This window comes from Aethina tumida, chromosome 1 (assembly GCF_024364675.1).
Source record: "Aethina tumida isolate Nest 87 chromosome 1, icAetTumi1.1, whole genome shotgun sequence".
Taxonomy (NCBI): Eukaryota; Metazoa; Arthropoda; class Insecta; order Coleoptera; family Nitidulidae; genus Aethina; species Aethina tumida.
The window spans coordinates 16,653,737-16,675,532 of NC_065435.1; the positions used below are offsets into that span (position 1 = coordinate 16,653,737).

General features: G+C 29.1%; 3 protein-coding genes across 6 annotated transcripts; 2 read left to right on the top strand and 1 right to left on the bottom strand.

Moving 5' to 3' along the window:
* Positions 1 to 2,378, bottom strand: LOC109602144 (deoxynucleoside kinase). The gene is made up of 5 exons (XM_020018508.2): positions 1,938 to 2,378; positions 1,378 to 1,565; positions 1,186 to 1,319; positions 526 to 644; positions 1 to 463 (listed from the first exon to the last, which is right to left on the bottom strand). The coding sequence occupies exons 1-5, from the start codon at positions 1,948 to 1,950 to the stop codon at positions 207 to 209; spliced, it is 711 nt and encodes a 236-aa protein (XP_019874067.1). The 5' UTR covers positions 1,951 to 2,378; the 3' UTR covers positions 1 to 206.
* A 1,860-nt stretch (positions 2,379 to 4,238) lies between these two features.
* Positions 4,239 to 9,844, top strand: LOC109602046 (trafficking protein particle complex subunit 8). The gene is made up of 10 exons (XM_020018404.2): positions 4,239 to 4,491; positions 4,543 to 4,993; positions 5,658 to 5,928; positions 5,985 to 6,262; positions 6,318 to 6,566; positions 6,627 to 7,083; positions 7,415 to 8,113; positions 8,173 to 8,531; positions 8,586 to 9,377; positions 9,450 to 9,844. Exons 1-10 carry the CDS (start codon positions 4,335 to 4,337, stop codon positions 9,712 to 9,714), a joined length of 3,978 nt encoding a protein of 1,325 aa, XP_019873963.2. The 5' UTR covers positions 4,239 to 4,334; the 3' UTR covers positions 9,715 to 9,844.
* A 2,198-nt stretch (positions 9,845 to 12,042) lies between these two features.
* Positions 12,043 to 21,068, top strand: LOC109604585 (casein kinase II subunit alpha). 4 transcript variants are annotated; one of them, XM_020021145.2, is made up of 6 exons: positions 12,043 to 12,249; positions 18,439 to 18,710; positions 19,287 to 19,537; positions 19,650 to 20,009; positions 20,069 to 20,217; positions 20,302 to 21,068. In XM_020021145.2, exons 1-6 carry the CDS (start codon positions 12,174 to 12,176, stop codon positions 20,397 to 20,399), a joined length of 1,206 nt encoding a protein of 401 aa, XP_019876704.1. In that variant the 5' UTR covers positions 12,043 to 12,173; the 3' UTR covers positions 20,400 to 21,068. The 4 variants fall into 4 exon arrangements, with proteins under 4 accessions (XP_019876704.1, XP_019876919.1, XP_019876851.1 ...); XM_020021360.2 differs by lacking the exon at positions 12,043 to 12,249 and adding an exon at positions 17,678 to 17,834; XM_020021292.2 differs by lacking the exon at positions 12,043 to 12,249 and adding an exon at positions 17,983 to 18,174.
* Positions 21,069 to 21,796: the final 728 nt, after the last annotated feature.

A 21,796-nucleotide genomic window follows, 5' to 3' on the forward strand; every position in this document is an offset into this window, starting at 1 on the left:
TAAAATAATTCCAGATCTATTCATAATATTCGAATCAATAAATTTTATCCAACATTAAATGCGGTTTGTGAAAATTTAATAAAAATGTATAATATATATTCATCTAAACTTAAAATATTGTATATGGAGTTTCACATATATTCGATGGCATTCAATGCCGTTTAAGTACTATAAACTATAGAAAATTACTATAAAATATACATAAATTATGCTCTTGCTGACATAACTTCTTTGGTAAGTATAGTCTCACATTTTTCATATTCGTCGGTTATAACAGATCTATCAAGGTCGGCATTTAAGACGACAACTGGCGCAGGAAGGGAGTGCAAAGTTTTATAATATAACCAATCCTCATGAAGTTCATGTAGGGATTGGAGATACTCTAACGGTACCGACTTTTCTTCAGCACGATTTCTTTTCATCATCCTCTCGTACACGACTTCTGGCGTCGTCCTCAAATACACTGAAAATTTTTTAAAATCGATTTAAATAATTGTGGACATTTTACAGAAAATAGATTCTTACCAATTAGGTCAACATCAATATTAGCCTGTGTTGTGACCCATTTAAACCATTCGTGGATCACTGATACACTCGGTCCTGCTAATAAATTGTCTCTCATCATTTTCTCAACAAAACAGTACCTATAATTAAATTATTGTTAAAAATATACAAGATTATATTATGAACAAAGATATAGGGTTATTATAAATTATTTTAATAAACACATCATTGTCATGAACTGCCCCTTTAAAATAATTATATAAATATACTATAGGCATCTGTCTGATGTAAAATGGTATTTATTAGTTAACTGAATGTAATTCAGTCAATATTTTACCTAATAAACCTAAAACTAAACTAAACTCTTGCAGAAAACATGTGAATGATCATTTTGACTTAGAAATCTAATATTCTAATGTCCTGCCTATTTATATAAAATAAAGCATAAATATTGAAAATAATATACTCCAGCTGACACACTTCACAAATTGTTAGAGGGGGTCACACTATAAACTCTAAATAAATATATAAATAAATTTATTTAAATGTATTGATTAAATACAAAATACAAATTTTAAAAAATATATATTCTAAGATATTTTAATAAAATCACGTAATTTAACTTAAATTTGACTAATTTCCAATGATAACAAATTCAGTGTGATTAACAGAATTACTTACCTAGCACTGTAAATTGATCTCTCCATTAGTTTCACAGGTTCGGTGATTGGTTTTGTGTGCTGCTGAAGCATTGTTAGCTGCACATAGGATTGGAAAGTGAAGGCCCACTTTTTCGGATCCTCATACATGTAACCCTTTAAAATGCAAATTTTCTCTTTACACGAAAAATTCCAATTGCATAAAATAATTTACCAAGAGATTGTAGCCTTTACAATTCCTCCACATTTCGATGGGCTCGGCCAGGACGCAAACATCGTTGTTCTGCTTGAAATGATTCAGAAACGTCGTTTTGCCGCTTCCGATGTTTCCCTCCACGATTACGTTGAAGGGGCGATTTTTGGTTTCTCTCAGTGTATTGGCCATTTTATGTATTAAATTACCTGGTAATTATTAGTTAACAATTAGCACAAGAACGGTGAACAGCCAACACGATGGGTTATTCGAGGTGTGTACAGATTCAAGTGTTTGTTGACGCTGTCAATTTAACCGCGCAAATGAAGGGAATTTTGTTATATATTGAACACATGAGGTTTTGCCAACCTCTGATTGGTTCGATTTTCATGTTCAAAATTTAAACATGTGCGCATTGTTGCATATTTTTTTATTGTTTTGTTTTTTACAAACTTTATATTTTTACGTGGGATGCAATAATGATATGAAATAAACGTATTAATTTATAAATTCGTTTAGTACGATGACATAACCTATACACACACTCATGTAACCTACTTTAATTGAACTTGTCTACTTACTGATTTTCTTCATTTTCACACTATGAAATAGTTAAATGTTATGTCTCGTATATAAACGTGTTTAAAACATACATGCACCGGGTATTGCATGAATTGTTGTGTGTGTACACAAACTAAACCCTCGTCTATTTACATGCAGTCAATGTGTCTCCACTTGGTACTTGTGTATCTAACATTAAACAACGTAGAAGTCCCCTTTAGTTAATAACAATTATGTATCGTTATTGACATTAACATTAGTAATGCCGGATTGTTTCAACAAGAAAGTCGCACGATGGCAGTGTAAATAAATATTTTACACCGATTGTATTACATATTCCAATTTTTAGTCTATATTGTTGAGAAATGTTTAACACTAAAATAAGCCGTTGCGTGCATTTCTATTCATAAACTGATTAACTACACTACTGATTTGTAAATTTCTAACGAGTTCTTTGGAGAACAGAAATTTACAGCAGCGTGCGCAAGGTCAGACAGAACAACGTAACAGATCAAACATAATGGCTGTTTAAATTTAAAATTTAAACGTGTGTTAAATATTTTTATTTTGAAAAAATCTTACTTACGAATTATAAATCAATTAAATAATATAAAAGTGGATACTGTGAGTCACAGCAAACAGCATAATTTCACCATATGGTTCATCAAGTGCAGAAGTAATAATAAATATATTTAGGCACTAGACTTCGTTGAATTCGACGATACGTAGGTGCAACATTTTATTTGTACGCACACAAGCACATATGAATTGGTTGGAAATAATCATACTCTCGGACAACACATTTTATTCTCAGAATATTGCCTCAATTATCTAATTGGTGACATTTTATGGATATGTGTAGAATATTCAAGGTATATAATAATGTTCATTTGGAATTTCATAAATATGCTAGAAAATATATTCATCAATCTTTATTAAAATAATTTTAAACATTTTTATTTATTCGGTGAAATCAATGATATTATCATTCAAAATTTTATTTTTTTTTAAACTAGATTATATATTTACTTAAATTTTGGTTCCCCCTTTTTGTTACATTTATGAGAGGTTTGTTTTATTTTCCCTTGTATGGAACTTTTGAATTATTAAAAACTTTATTACAATTCTTATAAATATTAAGTCAAAGTATAATAAAGGATAATGTTGCAATAATTATGTTGTCAAGATTATGGTGTGGTTGTCAACGAATTAATAGGGGATTCACCACAAATATCCACACTGTAAAAGGTGAATCCCAAAATTACGAGATGAGGGACTTTATCCAGCATTCGGGATATAACGACAATATAGATCAAATATAATTTTATCTTTTAGGTTTTAGCTTGTTCTATGAGTAATATTGGAAAAACCACCCTCAAACACTACAATTGTGGACATGTGTAACAGTTTACCTAAACTAAGGTGACCAACTATTTTTTGTTCAAAAAGAGTACACTTTGCAAGTATTTCATAGGTGAAAAAAACTTTATTTTCTTTTAAAAACATATTTTTCTTCGGAATGGATTCTTTTTGCTAGATGAGGATGTTCGTCTAATAATAATCCGAACAACTTTCATATTAAATTTGACTGTTAAGACGACAGGAATGTTTTTACAGAATGTTGCGACTTCTCACTGCTCCAATAATCATTACCTAGTGAAAATACCCTTTCAACAGCAGCATTCGTATAAAATTATACAAATGAGTACTTTCAGAGTACAGGATTTGAAGAGTAGGTTTGCGAAAAAAGAGTACAAAACTCAGTAAATGAGTATAGTTGGTCACTTTACCTAAACACATGTTTAAAACTATGTTTCACTTTTTTAATATTAAAAAATATTGAATTTAGAATAAATAATTAATAATAATAAGTAATGGTTATTATGGAATCTACAAACATCAGATAATGAGACCGTAGTTTAAATGCAAATTTTGACAGATCAGCTGATCCCAACACAGTGTTGTCGATTATAAGTAAATTCCCCATTTTAGGACAATATAATATTAAAATTTGTACATTTCTGAGTAATTTAGTAATAAATAATTAATTGACTGTTACATTATTTACATTTTGCTTTATTGGCTCAAACTCAGAACAAGTGAAATATATTTGCAAATGAAAAGAATAACACAAAATCTACAAAAGTGAAATAATTGTGTTCAAAATCATGTAAGTTATTTCGTACATTTTCCAAACGGCTTTAAGGTAACGAAATATTCTAAAAATAAAAAAAGAGATTTGAGAAAAACCCTCGTCCAAGGTAATGCAGAAACAGCAAACTGACATCGCCGCAGAGACGGCTGTCACAAAACACGTCAAGTTATGTTTCTCTTTTAAAACGGTTTTTAACAATTTTAACAATATGAATAATCAACGTTTTTTGTAATGTTTGGAAATAATTTTAATTAAAATCAAAATGGCCCAGTCTAAACAAAGTCCGCAGGAATTCATTAAAAATGCATTCACACCTCAAATAGCAGTGATATCAACAAAACTCGTTGAACAAAGCTGTAGGAAGAATAATTTGAGTTTTATTGATTTGCTTCAACCCTTTACAAAACTTACTAGCGATGGTAAGGTTCTATTATTACTTAATTGCATAAATATAACCATTGTGTTTTCAGTACACTACAAAGACCCTACAGGTTCTAATGTCACCATTCACAATATCAAACTTACATTCTTGGATGTTAATACTAGACCCCCACAACCCACATTAGCTAGAAAATTTCTGAATGCATCAGTTAGTGAAGCTCCAGATGTACATAATAAACTATTCGTGATTGGTAAATACAAATTGGACATACCGTCATCAACACCTTGGTATGAAGCATGGAGGGACATGTTTTTAAAAGTGCAATATCCTTCTGATCATGAATATACAAAGCACTTCCTTGCCTGTGTGCTAGTTGTCTCAGCTAATGACAATAATCCTGTTGAAACCTTCAATCAGCTGAACCAGGAATTGAATAAGATGCAGAACAGTGCACCAGGGAAGTTGCCAAAGTGGTTTAGTGCAAATGTTTTAAAGTATTATGTCATATTAGAAGATGTGAAAGAAAGCAACCCAACAGTGTGAGTATAAAAAATAATATTTTTTTGTAATGAAAAGGAAATAATTAAAATTATTCCTATTGTATTAGTATTTATTAAGTTTAGTCTTTGTTGTCAAGTTATTTTAAGATGCTGATGATAGCAATATTTCTATTTTTTGTGTTTGTCAATTTATTTAATTTGTTTCATTATTTCAAAAATCATGGATAAATTAAATGAACTGTTATTGTGTAGTTGATACAATTATTGTCTGGCACCTTAATTTAATAAAGTGACATTCCTACACAATGCTTAGAGAAATAAAAATGGTTCTAAATTGTAGGAATATTTGGAAAATTAAGGAAAGTTAAGATTCCAAAAAAAACCCAATTATGGCTCTTTAAAGAGGGTACTTAATATTTAAAAATTAATGTTTTAATGATTTTTTTGTTTCATAATTTGAAGAAACATAAAAAATTGTAATCAAACAAAATTGGAACAATTTTTTATTATTTCAAATATCCTATTTATTGGCTTAATATAGGATATAAGTCATACTATAATAAATAAATAATGTACAACTGTCATTATCAAAGTAATTTGTTTCTATAAATGTTATGTCATAATTTATGACAGTTAAACTTTCTAAATTGTATAGAAGTCTAGAAACTAGTAATAATAATAAACTAATATTGTTTATTATTAGTGCTGCCGAGGCTTATAATGATATAAGAAATGCGCATGGGGCCGCAAATTGCTTCCTTCTTAAAATGAATTCAAGACCACCAGGACCTAGCCAGGACCATTTTCCAAATCCATGGAGTCAATTTATCACTAATCGAATCGATACCAACCAGAAACCCGACAATTCACCAAATTCAGCAAGATTAAATTTAGAAGTGGGACAAGAAGCCAACGAAATTAAAAGTACAGTCGATTATCACCCACTTAGTCCTGATAATGAGGATATTTCGATGGTATGATTAGTTACGTTTGTTAAAGTGTCCGTTAGTTAAATTTACGCGATTTCCAGAACGGATCTATTAATGAAATGAAAGAGAAAACGGAAATTAACGTTGCCCCCGGAGGCCACGGAAACTGCATATCTAACGATGATGTCGAACAGATAAAAATGATGATTTATGAATTCACTAAAAATTGCCTGCTTCCATACGTGTCCAGTCAGATGTTGCAATTGAATGATGTAATATCCAATAAAAAGGGAATGAGTAAATCCTTGTTTAGTGCCACAAAAAGATGGTTCAGTACCAATAAACCTGGAACTGGGACTATCACAGTAAATAATTTAATGTATATCTGGTATACTATAAACTAATAAACATGTTTGATTGTTATATTGTTGTAGTTATGCAACGGATGCTTCCGAATTACAAGTTAGAAGATTGGGTGATTTATATTTTATGTTTGGGAATTATTCTGCAGCCTTCCAGGCTTATCATCTGGCGAAAAGGGACTACCACACGGATCAAGCCTGGCTTTATTTTGCTGGTGCTCTTGAAATGGCTGCCCTTGCAGCTTTTATGTCTGGGGATTCGAACAGGAAAACTTTGGATTATATGGAAGAAAGCATTAATACCTACCTTACAACGTGCAAGTGTGTACACCATCAACATTTAATAATATATTTACACACTTAAATCGTTTTTGATTTCAGGATGCCACAGTTCGCAACCAGAGCGACAATATTAAGTTCGGAGTGCCTGAAAGCGAAGAACATGTACGGTGACGCTGCCTTACATTTGATCAGAATGACAAGCGAAGAGTCAGATTTGCGGTCTGCATTACTACTGGAGCAGGCTGCTTATTGTTTTCTACAGTCGAAAATGCCTAGGAAATATGCGTTTCACATGGTGCTTGCCGGTCATAGATTTTCGAAGGCCGCACAAAGGAAACATTCCCTCAGATGTTACAAACAAGCTTTTAGAATATATGAGAATACAGGTTGGGATTTAGCCAGCGATCACATTCATTACACCATAGGTAGGCAGGCAAACAATTTGCAACAATATACAGAGGCCGTTGAGTCGTTGTCCAATTTGTTGACGGAAAGCAGTAAACAGACAGCCCAACAACAAGCTACGTTTTTAAAGGAATACCTCACTATTTTAGGCGTGAGTATTTGTGTGTTTTAATAACTCTGAGTTTTTATTTTATTTTACGAAGTACTCGCAGTATTTAAAAAAAAAATAGACCTCAAAAAGATTAAACTCAGTACTCAGTAAAGTATTATTGTGAAATAAACTAGCCCAACATTTTACTCTTGTTTAAATTTTTGAAACTGAAATGTCAATAATTCAAGAATGAATATTCATTTGAATATTTGAATTTCAGTAAATTTATCGAAATCGTCTTAAAAATTATGAAACTCAGAAAATTATTGTAGTGGACTTACTAACATCTTACTTATCCTGCGAAAACGTACATCACTATAATTTTTTACAGAATAAACTAAACAATGAGAGTATCAGTGATGTACCTGAGTTACCAGTTCCCCTGTTAGAAAACACGTCATTAAAAGTTCTAGTTGGTCCGACGAGACCTCTGACCACCCCCGGAAAAACGCCTGCTTTAGGAATAAACTTTAATACCGTTGAAGATGCACAATCGGAATCGAAGTGGACGAGATTAGAAGAGATGCTTCTGACTGAAGCAGAGGGCAGCCCACCAATGGTATTCAAACCTATAATTACGTTGTATTCAATTAGTAAATTACAGAAACATGTTCCCATCGCAATTGTAAACGAGCCTATTCAAATTCAGCTGACTTTGAGTAACGTTTTACAAACAGTATTAAATTTAAAAGATATTTATCTGATTTGGAAATATGAAAACGATACCGATACCGTAAGCAATGAAGATGACAGTGCTAAATCAGATGCGTTTGTTAAAACACACACGAATAAAAATATTATTATCGAGGGAAATCAAAAATCTGATATTATATTATCATTAACTCCGTTGTCTATAGGAAAAATAACTATATTGGGCATATGTTATACGATTACAACAACTGACACAATTTTTATTAAAGGAAAACAACTCTTTGATTTACCTAAACTGCCATTAAAAAAACCCACTGATAAAACTACTACTAATAGTCAATTAGTCATTAATATTGTACCGCCAGCACCATGCTTACAGGTAATTTCATTCACTTAACACCTATGTGTTTTAGTAATAAATATTTATTACCCTTGTAGGTAACATTTTCAGAAATTAGTATGGACTTTCTCACAAATGAAATGCAAAGAGTTTCTGTTGATTTCAAAAACACTGGTTCCGTACCATTAACTAATATAATGATAGCTACTTCGACTCCAAACTTATTGAGCAGTTGCGAATTCAAAGATCCTGAATATTATCCTGGAAGTGACGTAATGTCGAGAGAAAAGTGGGCAAGAAAAAATCATATCACTTCGGTGCCTCTGCCGGGCGATCGATTGGAACCTGGCAATTTTGTCACTGTGTACATGTGGGTCAAAGCTCCAGACACGAAAGGGCCCAAATCTGTTGATATATTAATTTATTATGAGAACATTGAAGCTAAAGCTGTACCAAAGTAAGTATTGCAAATGGTATATGTGACTAAATTTGTTAAAATTAATATTTTCAGATATAGATTAGTTAGACACAGTTGGAATTTAACAGTACAAGAGTCAATATCTGTAGATGTGTCACTTCAAGAAAGTCACAATGCAACCAAAGTGGAAGAACTGGTAATGGCAATTAAAGCAACAAATTTAAATAAAGTTCATAGCTCAATATCAACTGAAATCACCTTATTAAATGTTGGAGTACTTAGTAAATATTGGAAGCTTTCTAAAAATATTATTACCCCTAAATATATAAATTTAAATACACAGGAGTCTGCCCACATATTACTTAAATCAAGGAGGGTGGAACAAAACAAATCTGTATTCTCTCTCATATCATTATTTAACAGTGATAGAAAACACATACAACATCTAAATGTGGCTTGCCTTTCATTTGCTGTAAAAGCTGAGCAATATTATTATAATATTTTAAGTGATCAAGGGAACAGTGATAAAGACATTTTTAAAGAGGGTCTACTGTTTTTACAATGGCAAGCTTCAGTTACTGACGCCAACAGTAAAAAAATTGTTTATGGTCAAAATCTTTTGCCGTTAGAAGTTAATAGATACAATTCCAATCAAATAACAAAGGAAGTTGATGCTGTGGTTGTCAATATCAACGATAAAGGCACCGAGAAATCAGAGCAATATGAAAAAATGCTGCAGAAACAAGTGGTGTACAATTTACAATATAAATCTAATATTACTCATGATTTTAATAAAAACAAACTGTGCATTATACCCGTTGAATTGATATTGCATAGTGTGACTGAAGATGAAGTGGATGTTACAATAAACACTGTTGATGCCTGGTGAGTATAAATAAATGCAACATTTTACTTATTTGAATGTGAATGATGTTAAAGTTTTTGTTAATATTTCAGCATAAAAATAAATTACAGTTATGCAACGATTGCTTATCCGTTGGCGTCGACCCAAGTTAGATGGTTGGGTAAAGGAAAAATCATTAAAAGACTAAAACCATTATCGACTAATTGCGTAACATTAAATTTAGTGGTGTCTAGTCCAGGAACATTTAATTTGGGTGCACGTATTGAAGTATTTTGTAATAAAATTAATGAGCGACCAATCCTTCAATCTAGTGAGCTTCAGTCGTCTTTGATTGTGAAGCCTGCTGTAACAAGCTAGCTTTTAGTAAAATATCATTTATGTACATTTTTGTATTATCATGTGTTTATTTGTTATTAATATGTATAAATATATATATTTACAATCATAAAAATACTGAAAATAATGTCTAATTAAATTATTGTTTATATGCGCTGTTTAATTTTATATGTATCCTACGCTCTAATGTTTATTGAATAAATCTTTTCTGTGTTTTCTTTTTTACAAATACCATTCAATGAAAAACGGAGACTATCTATTGACTTCAAAAATAATTGACTGACAGCAGAACAGCTACATACCGTCTTTTTCCGAAAATAAGACACTGACTTACTTTCTTTTTTGGTCCAAAATACGTGCTAGGGCTTATTTTCGGGGGAGGGCAAAAATAAAAGTATATTTATATATTTTTATTAATATTTATTTTATACAATACAGAAATTTAAATTTATTCAATTACAGTCATGTCATCTTCTGGAACATCGTCATAAATAAAATTCTGAATTATATTCTAAATTTCTTTCAAATCCATTTCCTGTTGAATCATTGGTCCGAATCTCTCATGTCTTGCGATATAGCTATCGTTAAATGAATACTTCTTGTCTAAGTAGCCTGTTCGTAGTGCATTGGAAACATCATCATTTTCGGGGGATGTCTTATTTTACAAAAAGTTCCAAATATCACGATAGGGCTTATTTTTGGAAAAAGTCACCAAACTTATTTAATTGATGAAATTATATGATAATTCAATCCAGTTTGAAGTACCTTCATATTTTCTTAAAGATTAATATCAAAATTGACTTGAAATTTACCTATATATGTATATATATATATATATATATATATATATATATATATATATATATATATACCGTTTGGAAAGTCTTTCATCCTATTGAATTTTGAGAGAGACATCATGTATTAGTAAAAGATTCCCACTACGAAGCAATTTTGCAGACTTTTACTGTCTCTGTTGAGCATGATGTCTCTCTTAAAATTCAGTAAGATCAAACGATTTTCTGTTGGTTTGGCGAACTCAAAATATTTTAAAAATCTTATCATATTTTTTAAAAAATATATAATAACTAATAAATAAGATAATAAAGGACTGGGACTTATTTAATAAAGCTAAAACTGGTTTACAATGTTATTGCCAATATAAAACAATATACTTAATTAAAAATACAACAAGAAAACGTCCTAAAAAAAGAAACAAATCCTTTTACATACAGATAAATTAGGAGAATCAGTAATTGAAATCACTTCTTGTTTTGAAGGCAAATAAAAAATAAATTAATTGAGTTATATAATATCAGTGTCTAGTAGAACAGTCTCACTAAACGAACAAAAATTATAAAGATGTATTTCAATAAAGAAACAATTGATATCGAGCAAGAGTAAAGTTTGCACCAAAAAATTTAATAATTATCCTCCAGGATTTTGATGAAGAGTACTTTGGAATGATGAATCCAATCCATGACTTTGTATAGTACGATTACAAAAAATTATTGGTAAAATGGATCGTTTCATGTATAGAGATATCATGAGGCACATGCCTCAATGGAACCATTTGCCAATGATAATTTACCAATTACATGGATTTTTAAGCATGCATCCAAAGTTATTCAAAACTGGTTTAAAGATATTGGGGTTCTCCATTCAAAAATCGAAGACCACGAAATAGATGAATTGTGGTTAAAGAACTAATAATTTAATTTGACTTAACCATTTCATTAAACAATTTTTTAAACTATAACATTAAATATTGAATAATTATATATTTTTTTAATGTGTGCTTTGTACGAAACACATTTTATTTAAGATTTAATTTGAGTAGAAATCATTTTAATTTGGGTAGAAAATGAACAATTATAGAAAGAATGAATCGTAATTATTTTAAATAAAATATAAAATTGATTGTATTTAAATAGAGATGTATATTTGTGTAGTATTTCTCTGGCCACCACTGTATAATATTATATTTAAAAGCGTCAATTTAAATTCTATAATAAATCCATAAGACTGCGTCATTACGGTGTCACACATATTCTTTGTTCTTACAGGAAGTGATTTAATTAAAAGCGAGTACGGTCCTGTAAAACATTCAGTTTCGTGTCAGCATGCCAAATCAATAAAAATCTGAGACAAACCGGTCTCAACGTACAAAACACGAACGTTGTTTTGACTAAGAGAATATAGGATTTGGTGATAAATGTTATAGATAATTAATTTGGTGTATGTATGTGATATTAAAACCACTAAATGACTGCACGATATATAATAAACAAGTAAATATCTGTTATATTGTTGTTTCAAAATCGTGTATGAACGTATCGAAAATTCAGTGTGCTCTCTAGGTCAGATGCATAATGCAGTAAATTTACTTTGGTATAAGTTGATCAACTGGGGACGATGTATATTGGTTCCTATTTTTATCTTTTATTTTCTTTTCTCGATGATCCAATCTCTATTATTATTAAATGTGCGCTAGAAAATGTGTAACTATGTTTTCTTCTTCGAGACTATGTTTGAAAGTGGTTTTATTTAACAAGCTGTGTAAGTGTTTACTTGTAATGTTTATTACTTTGATTTATTTTAATGCTTTTTATTATTTCAATGTGTTTCATCTGTAACCTTCATTATTATTGTTTTTTTAAATTTATAAATATATACATAGGTACAATGCGGTTAGGTTCTTCTCATATAAAATTCATTTAACGGTACTTTATTGTAAACAAAACAACATGCACAGAATATGTGTCAAAGTAACCTAAACTTTCATTGTTGTCGTTTGTTCATTAAAGGCTACTTCCTATTAATAGTGTTGCGATCATTACAATTAAATTTATACATTATTCAACACGAAATTACCCAAATGTTCTGTTTAAAAAACGGACTAATAATTAACATGAGTACATTTCCATAAATAATATTTTAACGAGTTTAACTATTAAAAATTATAAATTATAAACATTAATAACACTAGTTTACAGATTTCGTAGGGTAAAATTTTCTTTAGAATTTGAAAATATTAATGGTTAAAGGTAAAGTTAGCCCCTGCTTTTGAAATATCCTCAAAAAATTAATATTTAGGTAAATTGCGGTTAAAGTTACATATTGGTACGTAAAATAGATATTTTTTATAAAACTTATGTATTTTTAAAAACATGCCATAACATAAAAATATTTATTACTTACTCTATAAGAGATACTAGGAATTTGTCTGTGAGCTCAATATGTTTGTAATAAAGCCCTTTACATAATAAAATAAAGAAAGCATTTGTTTTTATTCGTTTTTTATCACTCCTAAGCCTAAAAAATTTTGAAAAGAAGCCATTTATCATATAATGGCTTAAAAAGTTTAAATTAGACTAAAATACCACTATTACATACCAATATGTGCCATCATATTTTTCAAAAATATATTTTTGATATCTACAAATACATGTTGTCGAATTCTACATAAAATTTTGTTTTAAAACCACACATATTTATTTATTTTAAAAAATAACATTTAAAAAATACAAATTAATATTATACAAGCATTTTAGCATTAGATACGTCAGTACATCTGTCTGTGACTTCATTTTGCTTTGAGTAATCCAATTTAAATGTGGTTTTATTGATTTCAAAGAGTATTTAGCGAGGAAGTTTTTAGTTAGGTTTCATCTCTGTAGACCTTCAGAGTTGCTCATAATCAATAAATGTGGAAGTGGTCGTAATGGAATTTCACTGGATCATCATGTTTTCAATACTGTCTGCTACTTAATTAATTATATTAATAATATTATTTAACCATTTACATCAATTTTAATGATTTTAATTTTAAATGAAGAATTAATTAGATTTTAGTATTTAGAAATTATCACATTTAATCATCTAAAATACAAAATTAAATAATAAATAAAATCATGGATTTTTGAAAATGGTGAATGCGCCGGTTTAAATTCAGATTAGAACAGGCAAATATTCCTTTAAAGAAATTAGTCAGCAATAAATCAAATTACTTTTTAACGTTATACTAGTTTATATGAAGAAATGCATCACGTTGATTTTTCTAAAGTAAAATTTTCTTTAGTATTAAAAGATTGTTTTTTTAAGTAAATCCTTGTTTTTTGGAATATAGTTCATATACAGAATGTTTCCAATGTTTACTTAGTTACAGGGCATCAAAGTTAATCATTTATATTCATTATTTTTTATAAATTAATGTTTACATCAGATCTATAAAAACCCAAGAGATGGAGATATTTAACGAGGCATACCTGTTATAAACATAACATGTAACATGTACAGTGAATGGCAAAAATGGTGGTTTCCAAATTGCCTTTGCACTGTATGTGGTGCCCTCTATATATTTAACTTGTTCACTCTAAAAACTCTAATAAAAAATGAAAACATATTATTAACTTGAATGCTCTGTATCTCCGTAATTTTTAACTATCGTGCTAAGGTAAGATATGGCAAATCTTCAGATTTTCACCTAGAGAATTGGCGGCAGAATTCTGTACAGATCTTTCGGGGACATCCTGTATATGTAAAGTAAATTTTCTTATTTTTTTTTTGAGATAATACATTATTAATTAGATTTTATTATTTAAAAATTATCACATTTGATTATCTAAAATACAAAATTAAATAATAAATAAAATCATAGCTTTTTGAAAATGATAAATGTGCTGGTTTAAATTTAGTTTAGATCAGGCAAATATTTCTTTACAGTTATATATACAGAACAATTTTCCATATCCAGTATTTTAAATATTTAAATGTCCATTTATTTTATATAAATAATAATCCTACGTCGTCAGAAATATCAATTCGACTGTAAATTAGTCAGCAATAAATCAATACGTCGAATATACTAGTCGAGTTATACCAGTTTTGTATGAAGAAATGCATCACGTTGATTTCTCTAAAGTAAAATAATTTTCGTTGGTATTAAAATGTTAATGGTTTTTTAAAGTCCCTGTTTGAAATATAGTTTCCTCGATTTTTACTTAGTTACAGGGCATCAAAATTAATCATTTACATTCATTATTTTTTGTAGGGTACTCTAAAATTAATGTTTACACCAGATTCATAAATACCCAAGAGAAATTATGGAGATATTTAACGACGCATACCTGTTATAAACATAACATGTAACGTGTAAAGTAAATGGCAAAAATGGCTGTTTTCAAATTGTCTTTGCGCTGTATGTGGTGCCCTCCGCATATTTGAATTGTTCGCTCTATAAACTAAAAAATGAAGAAAATTGAAAATAAATAATTAACTTTGATGCTCTGTATCTCCCTAATTCTTAACTATTGTACTAAGATAAGATTAGACAAATCTATAGATTTTCACCTAGAGAATTGGCGGTAGAATTCTGTACGACCTTTCGGGGACATACTGCATATCTATGTAAAGTAAATTTCCTTAATTTTTTTGAGATAATACATTTTTAATTTAATTTTAGTATTTAAGAATTATCACATTTGATCATCTAAAATACAAAATTAAATACTAAATAAAATCATGGATTTTTGAAAATGGTGAATGTCCAGTTTACATTTAGTTTAGGTCAGACAAACGTTTCTTTACAGTTGTAAAATATACAGAAAAATTTTCCTTATCCAGTATTTTAAATATTTAAATGTCCATTTATTTTAATTTAATAATAATTCTAAGTCGTCAGAAATATCAATTCAACTGGAAATTAGTCAGCAATAAATAAAATTACTTTTTAACGTTGGTTATACTAGTTTATATGAAGAAATGGATCCCGTTGATGTTTCTAAAGTAAAATATTCCTTAATATTAAAATGTTATTGATTTTTTATAGTAAATCTCTGTTTTTTTGAAATATAGGTCATATATAGAATGTCCCCGATGTTTACTTAGTTACAGGGCATCAAAGTTAATCATTTATATTCATTATTTTTTATAGAGTATTCTAAAATTAATGTTTACACCAGATCCATAGGTATCCAAGAGATGGATATATTTAACGAGGCATACCTGTTATAAACATAACATGTAACATGTACAGTGAATGGCAAAAATGGCGGTTTTTAAATTGTCTTTGCGCTGTATGTGGTGCCCTCCACATATTTTAATTTTTTGCTCTATAAACTAAAAAATGAAGAAAATTGAAAATAAATAATTAAGTTTGATGCTATGTATTTCCGTAATTATTAACTATTGTACTGAGATAAGATAAGACAAATCTATAGATTTTTAATTAGATTTTATTATGTAGAAATTATCACATTTCATCATCTAAAATACAAAATTAAATAATAAATAAAATCATAGATTTTTGAAAATGGTGAATGTGCCGGTTTATTTTTCGTTTAAATCAGGCAAACATTTCTTTACAGTTATAAAATATACAAAACAATTTTCCATATCCAGTATTTTAAATATTTAAATGTCCATTTATTTTATATAAACAATAATCCTACGTCGTCAGAAATATCAATTCAACTGGAAATTAGTCAGCAATAAATCAAATTACATTTTAACGTCGGTTATACTAGTTTATATGAAGAAATGCATTACGTTAATGTTCCTAAAGTAAGATTTTCCTTAGTATTAAAATGTTAATAATTTTTTAAAGTAAATCCCTGTTTTTTTAAATATAGGTCATATATAGACTGTCCCCGATGTTTACTCAGTTACAGGGCATCAAAATTAATCATTTATATTCATTATTTTTTATAGAGTACTCTAAAATTAATGTTTACATCAGATCTATAAATACCCAAGAGATGGAGATATTTAACGAGGCATACGTGTTATAAACATAACATGTAACATGTACAGTGAATGGCAAAAATGGTGGTTTTGCGCTGTATGTGGTGCCCTCTACATATTTGAATTGTTTACTCTAAAAATAAAACATGAAGAAAATTGAAAATAAATAATTAACTTTGATGCTCTGTATCTCCGTAATTGTTAACTATTGTACTAAGATAAGATAAAGCAAATCTATAGATTTTCACCTAGAGAATTGATGGTAGAACTCTGTACAGACCTTTCGGGGGCACCCTGTATATTACAATTATGGATGGTAGTTTGGAGATACGTGCTGTTTAATATGAAAAAAGTCATTTTTTAGTCTTCTCAATTTTCTAAATTTAAAGTATATAGTACAAAAAATGATAAAAAGCATTTTTGCTTGATTGTATAGAATGCCCTCTTACGAGCAACTCTGAATTCACCGGTATTTTTGAAGTTGTTAATGGTATAAAAACTGAATGTTATAAAAATGTTTGGGTACTGACATAATAACAGTTAATGAAAAATGTTTATTTATATAAATAAAAATTTATCAATTTATATTAATATTATGAACCAACTTATAAGGAATAATATGCTCAACTATTGAATGAAAGTCATTTGAATAGTTTTATTTCATTCATATAACATTATGTTGCTTATATATAGTAGTATACAAAAAGTTGTTACTGATATATTATTTTATATTTTCATGAAAATATATGATATAAAGTTATAATTATTAATTACTACTCATGTAAAAATTCATATGAAAATAATATCACATCAACTATCTTAATGTTTCTGATTATTGTCGTGTTACGATTATCATATTTTTCGTAAAACAATAAATAAAATCATGTGTAATAAATAAACAATAGATAACGGCGTCATATATTATTTTGTAGATTATACATTAGTTTAGTTTAGTGACCACAGAAAACTAATTTAATTAGTTTAATTGTATTTTTATATTTAGCTTAGCTATGATCACATTAAGATTTTACAAATTATATCTTCGTTTATTATCACTCTACATACGCATAATTTAACTTTAATATTTACATATCACTATTTGATTAATTTGCGATTATGAAATATTTTAATTATAATTGCGTATACGAAAAATGGATTAATTAAAAAAATGAAAAGTTTAAATTAAATTTGCCGGTTTTCCATTTAGTTCCTGTGGTAGGTTGGTGCGCTCTCTCAATGTGTCAAGATACTAAAAGCGTACAAATGTTGGTAAAGTAGATAGCTTGAGATCGTTGTGCAGTGACGTATCAAAGCCTCATAAATGTACTATCCTGTTTTTGAAAAGTTGAGCGTTTAAAAGAGTAGTTAATACTGAGTTGCATCGCCTACTGAGATTTAAGGTAAATATGTGTATTTGTAAGGTATTGTGAAACGGTAGTAGCAAGATGGGGACGGGCACATGGCACAGCTTGTGGTGTTGTACGCCAATGGATACTGCAATCTAGTTTTAGAGGGGTACAGCGTATACTGAAATAAGTAGCTTGAGGCTAGCTTGCAATCCAGTGTACCGTGGCGGGATGGAAGTTCCTTCCATCTTGGTTCCAACTCCTTGTTAAGAAGCCGGTTCGTGTTCTATAAAAATAAATTTAAAACTAATACGCTAAAAAAGAGGTTATCTACGTTTGAGTTTGACGATTTGTCGGTTATTTCAGTACATAACTTGACTGCGGAATGAACTAGGTAGGATGATTTAAGTCTAGGCTAAATCTATTCTTTTAAAGTTTAGTATGTAAAGGGGCAATGGCGTGTGCCAAGTTATACGAGGCTATTATTGAGTATGAAACTAACAAAATTTGAGGATTCTGATATGTAGTTATGCTGATTGTATGTACTAAATTAGCAAAACTGAGCTTTAAACAAGGTAACTTGAGCCAGTATTAGCTGAAAACTCTTCCAACCTAACCATCACAAACACATGTTCCAACATTTTATTTTTTGTTTCAGTTTGCACTGAAGGAACTCAGGCTTATGTTCGAAACTTTGTAAGTAGCCTAGTGCATAATAAAATTATGGCAGTACCAAGCCGAGCTAGAGTATATACAGATGTTAACTCACACAAGCCAAGAGAATACTGGGATTATGAAAGTTATGCAGTTGATTGGGGTCAGCAGGATGATTACCAACTTGTTAGGAAACTTGGCAGAGGAAAATATAGTGAAGTTTTTGAAGCTATCAATGTTACAAACAATGAAAAATGTGTAGTTAAAATATTAAAGGTTTGTATATTGCATGTTTTATTTAATATTCATTTTATAACTATTATAATAGTTTCTAAAATTATTTAATTTTGTCTGTGACCTATACATGTAAATTGACAGGTGTGCATTTTCTTTGTCGATACATGTCCATATACATTATATATTTTATTTTATATTTTATAACAAAATAATTTTTACAAAAATTATGTAAATATTTCAACATAAAACTACTAAAATAATAAACATTAATTGGTGTTAATTTAACTCAACATATGACTATTTGAGATAACAAATGTGCTCAGACATGAAGCATATTGCAATTTAAGAATTTTGTTGTCCTTATTTGAACTTTGATTAATAATTGAAGATAGTGTAAAGTTACACTGATATCTTGATGTTATTCATAAACTTGATGTAATAACCAATATTTTTTATCACTGAACCAAATTTGTTTATACACAAGCGGAAAACGATTTGTTTAATGAAAATTTAATATGTATTTTGAACTTGAACTTGTGCATGGTTTAATCAATCATTTTAATTATTTTAAGACCGCATTAATAAGTCTTAACTTATATTTTTGATATTTTTCAGCCTGTAAAAAAGAAGAAAATTAAACGAGAGATAAAGATTTTAGAAAATTTGAGGGGTGGTACAAATATTATTACGTTGGAAGCTGTAGTGAAAGACCCCGTCTCTCGGACGCCGGCGTTAATTTTCGAACATGTGAACAATACGGACTTCAAACAACTTTATCAAACGTTAACAGATTTTGATATTCGTTTTTATTTATATGAATTGCTCAAGGCTTTGGATTACTGCCATAGTATGGGTATTATGCATAGGTAAGATTTCCAAAAATATCGATTTATTGATTAATTATTGATAGATAAAATTATATAATTCGTTTATTGGTTTATCTCGTGAACAGTAGATTATATATTTAAATTTTTTTAGGGACGTGAAACCTCATAATGTTATGATTGATCATGAAAATAGGAAATTACGTTTAATAGATTGGGGTTTAGCTGAATTTTATCACCCTGGTCAAGAATATAATGTTAGGGTTGCATCAAGATATTTTAAAGGACCTGAGTTATTAGTAGATTATCAGATGTATGATTACTCGTTAGACATGTGGTCACTGGGTTGTATGTTAGCTTCAATGATCTTTAGAAAAGAACCTTTCTTTCATGGCCATGATAATTATGACCAATTAGTTCGCATAGCCAAAGTCCTAGGTACTGAAGAGCTCTTTGAATATCTAGACCGATATCATATAGAGTTAGACCCAAGATTCAATGATATATTAGGAAGGTAAGGGGAAAAAATTTAAAATTATATACATTTATATTATTTGTTTGATTTATTTACAGACATTCCCGGAAAAGGTGGGAGCGTTTTGTTCATAGTGAAAATCAACATTTAGTATCTCCTGAAGCTTTAGATTTTTTGGATAAACTATTACGTTACGATCACTTAGAACGCCTTACTGCACGAGATGCTATGGATCACTCCTACTTTTGTAAGTCTATAATAAAAGTCGATGAAGAATTAAAAAACTATGTATGTTTGTGATAAAAATATTGATTTAAAATTTTATTTGCAGATCCAGTAGTGAAGGAACAATGTAGATTGATTTCTACAGTATCATCTTCCCCTACTCCACTCACAGGCAACTTGTCTGTTGTTGGAGTGGGTGAGTAGCAAGCAGTTAAAACACTATTATATTATTTCATGCTATCATAATTGCCATACCCACGTTTGTAAAATACCAGATCAAATCATGTTTTGCTAGGTTTTCATTTATCATAACTACTTCTTTTACACTTTTTATTTTACAAAATTATTTTTACAATTCTTTATATTTCTACCAGTAAATAATAGGAACATCTAGATTTGTTACCATACATTGTAACGAAGGAGTATGTATTCTTTTCCATATGCAATGTACTATATTGTTAAAATATGTGTATTGTAATATTTTTTCTATTAAGAAGTTCATAATGGAGTATGTTCACAGAGAATTATTAGTGGATAATTAAGTTAACGGTAGCTGTAAATTTCTGTAATACAATCTACTAGTAATTTTCTGTATAAAATGTAATGATAGTGATACTGGAATAAAAACTATGTAAATTATTTATGTTTATTTATGATGAGACTTCTGTATTTAAAAATGGTCACACAATATTGTACAACCTGTTACTGTACAAAGATTGCTGTTTGAATTACAGCAGCTTCAAAATATGGGTCAAAACAATACTAAACATTAATTTGTATTAAGAACAATTTAAATAATTTAAATTGTTTGTTCTGAGTTATTTCGTTTGTAAATTATCCTTTTGCAATAAACTTTATAAGAAAAAATAAAAATGTACATTTTATTAACACCAGCTTTTGGCATTTGTTACGCCTTACCAGTATGTTAAAAGTCGTTTATTAGAATTAAATTTTGTTTTACTATTGTGAATACACTGGCGAATCTAAAATTTAGCGGTAATATATTTTTTTATTTTTAAATTATAAAAGAAATATATGTTAATTTACTAATGATGCCTTCCGCTGTCAAATTGTTATTGAGACGTCACGTAATTGAAAATAATTGTATACTTTGTACTTTACTCAAATTAATAAATACTGATTTTGAAAGAAATGTATTCTTGCTTTTGTTCTACATCAACTCATTCACATTTCATCTACATAACTGATGAAATCCAACAAATCTTACCCAATTTTTTCTATTCCCTATAAATTTATTTTTTATAGAGAAATATATTTTTAGGAAGGTGACTTCCTATCGCTTTAAGAAAAATGGATCCTTAAGTAACATCAAATAATATAATTAATATTAATATTTTTTTAATTCAATAATAAAAATAAAGAAATTGTGTCGACTCTGTTAATTTTAAACTGCTGTGTCCACTGACCAATCCTTTAATCATAATATCCATATCCAAAAGTTACCCGTTTCCATTCCAGAAATTTTAAATACATATACGTATATAACTCTATATAAAGATCTTGTATAATCAGAAGTGGTTACAGTTAATTTATATAAACTACCTTAAATTTCACGTAATAATCCAAATTATGTATAATTT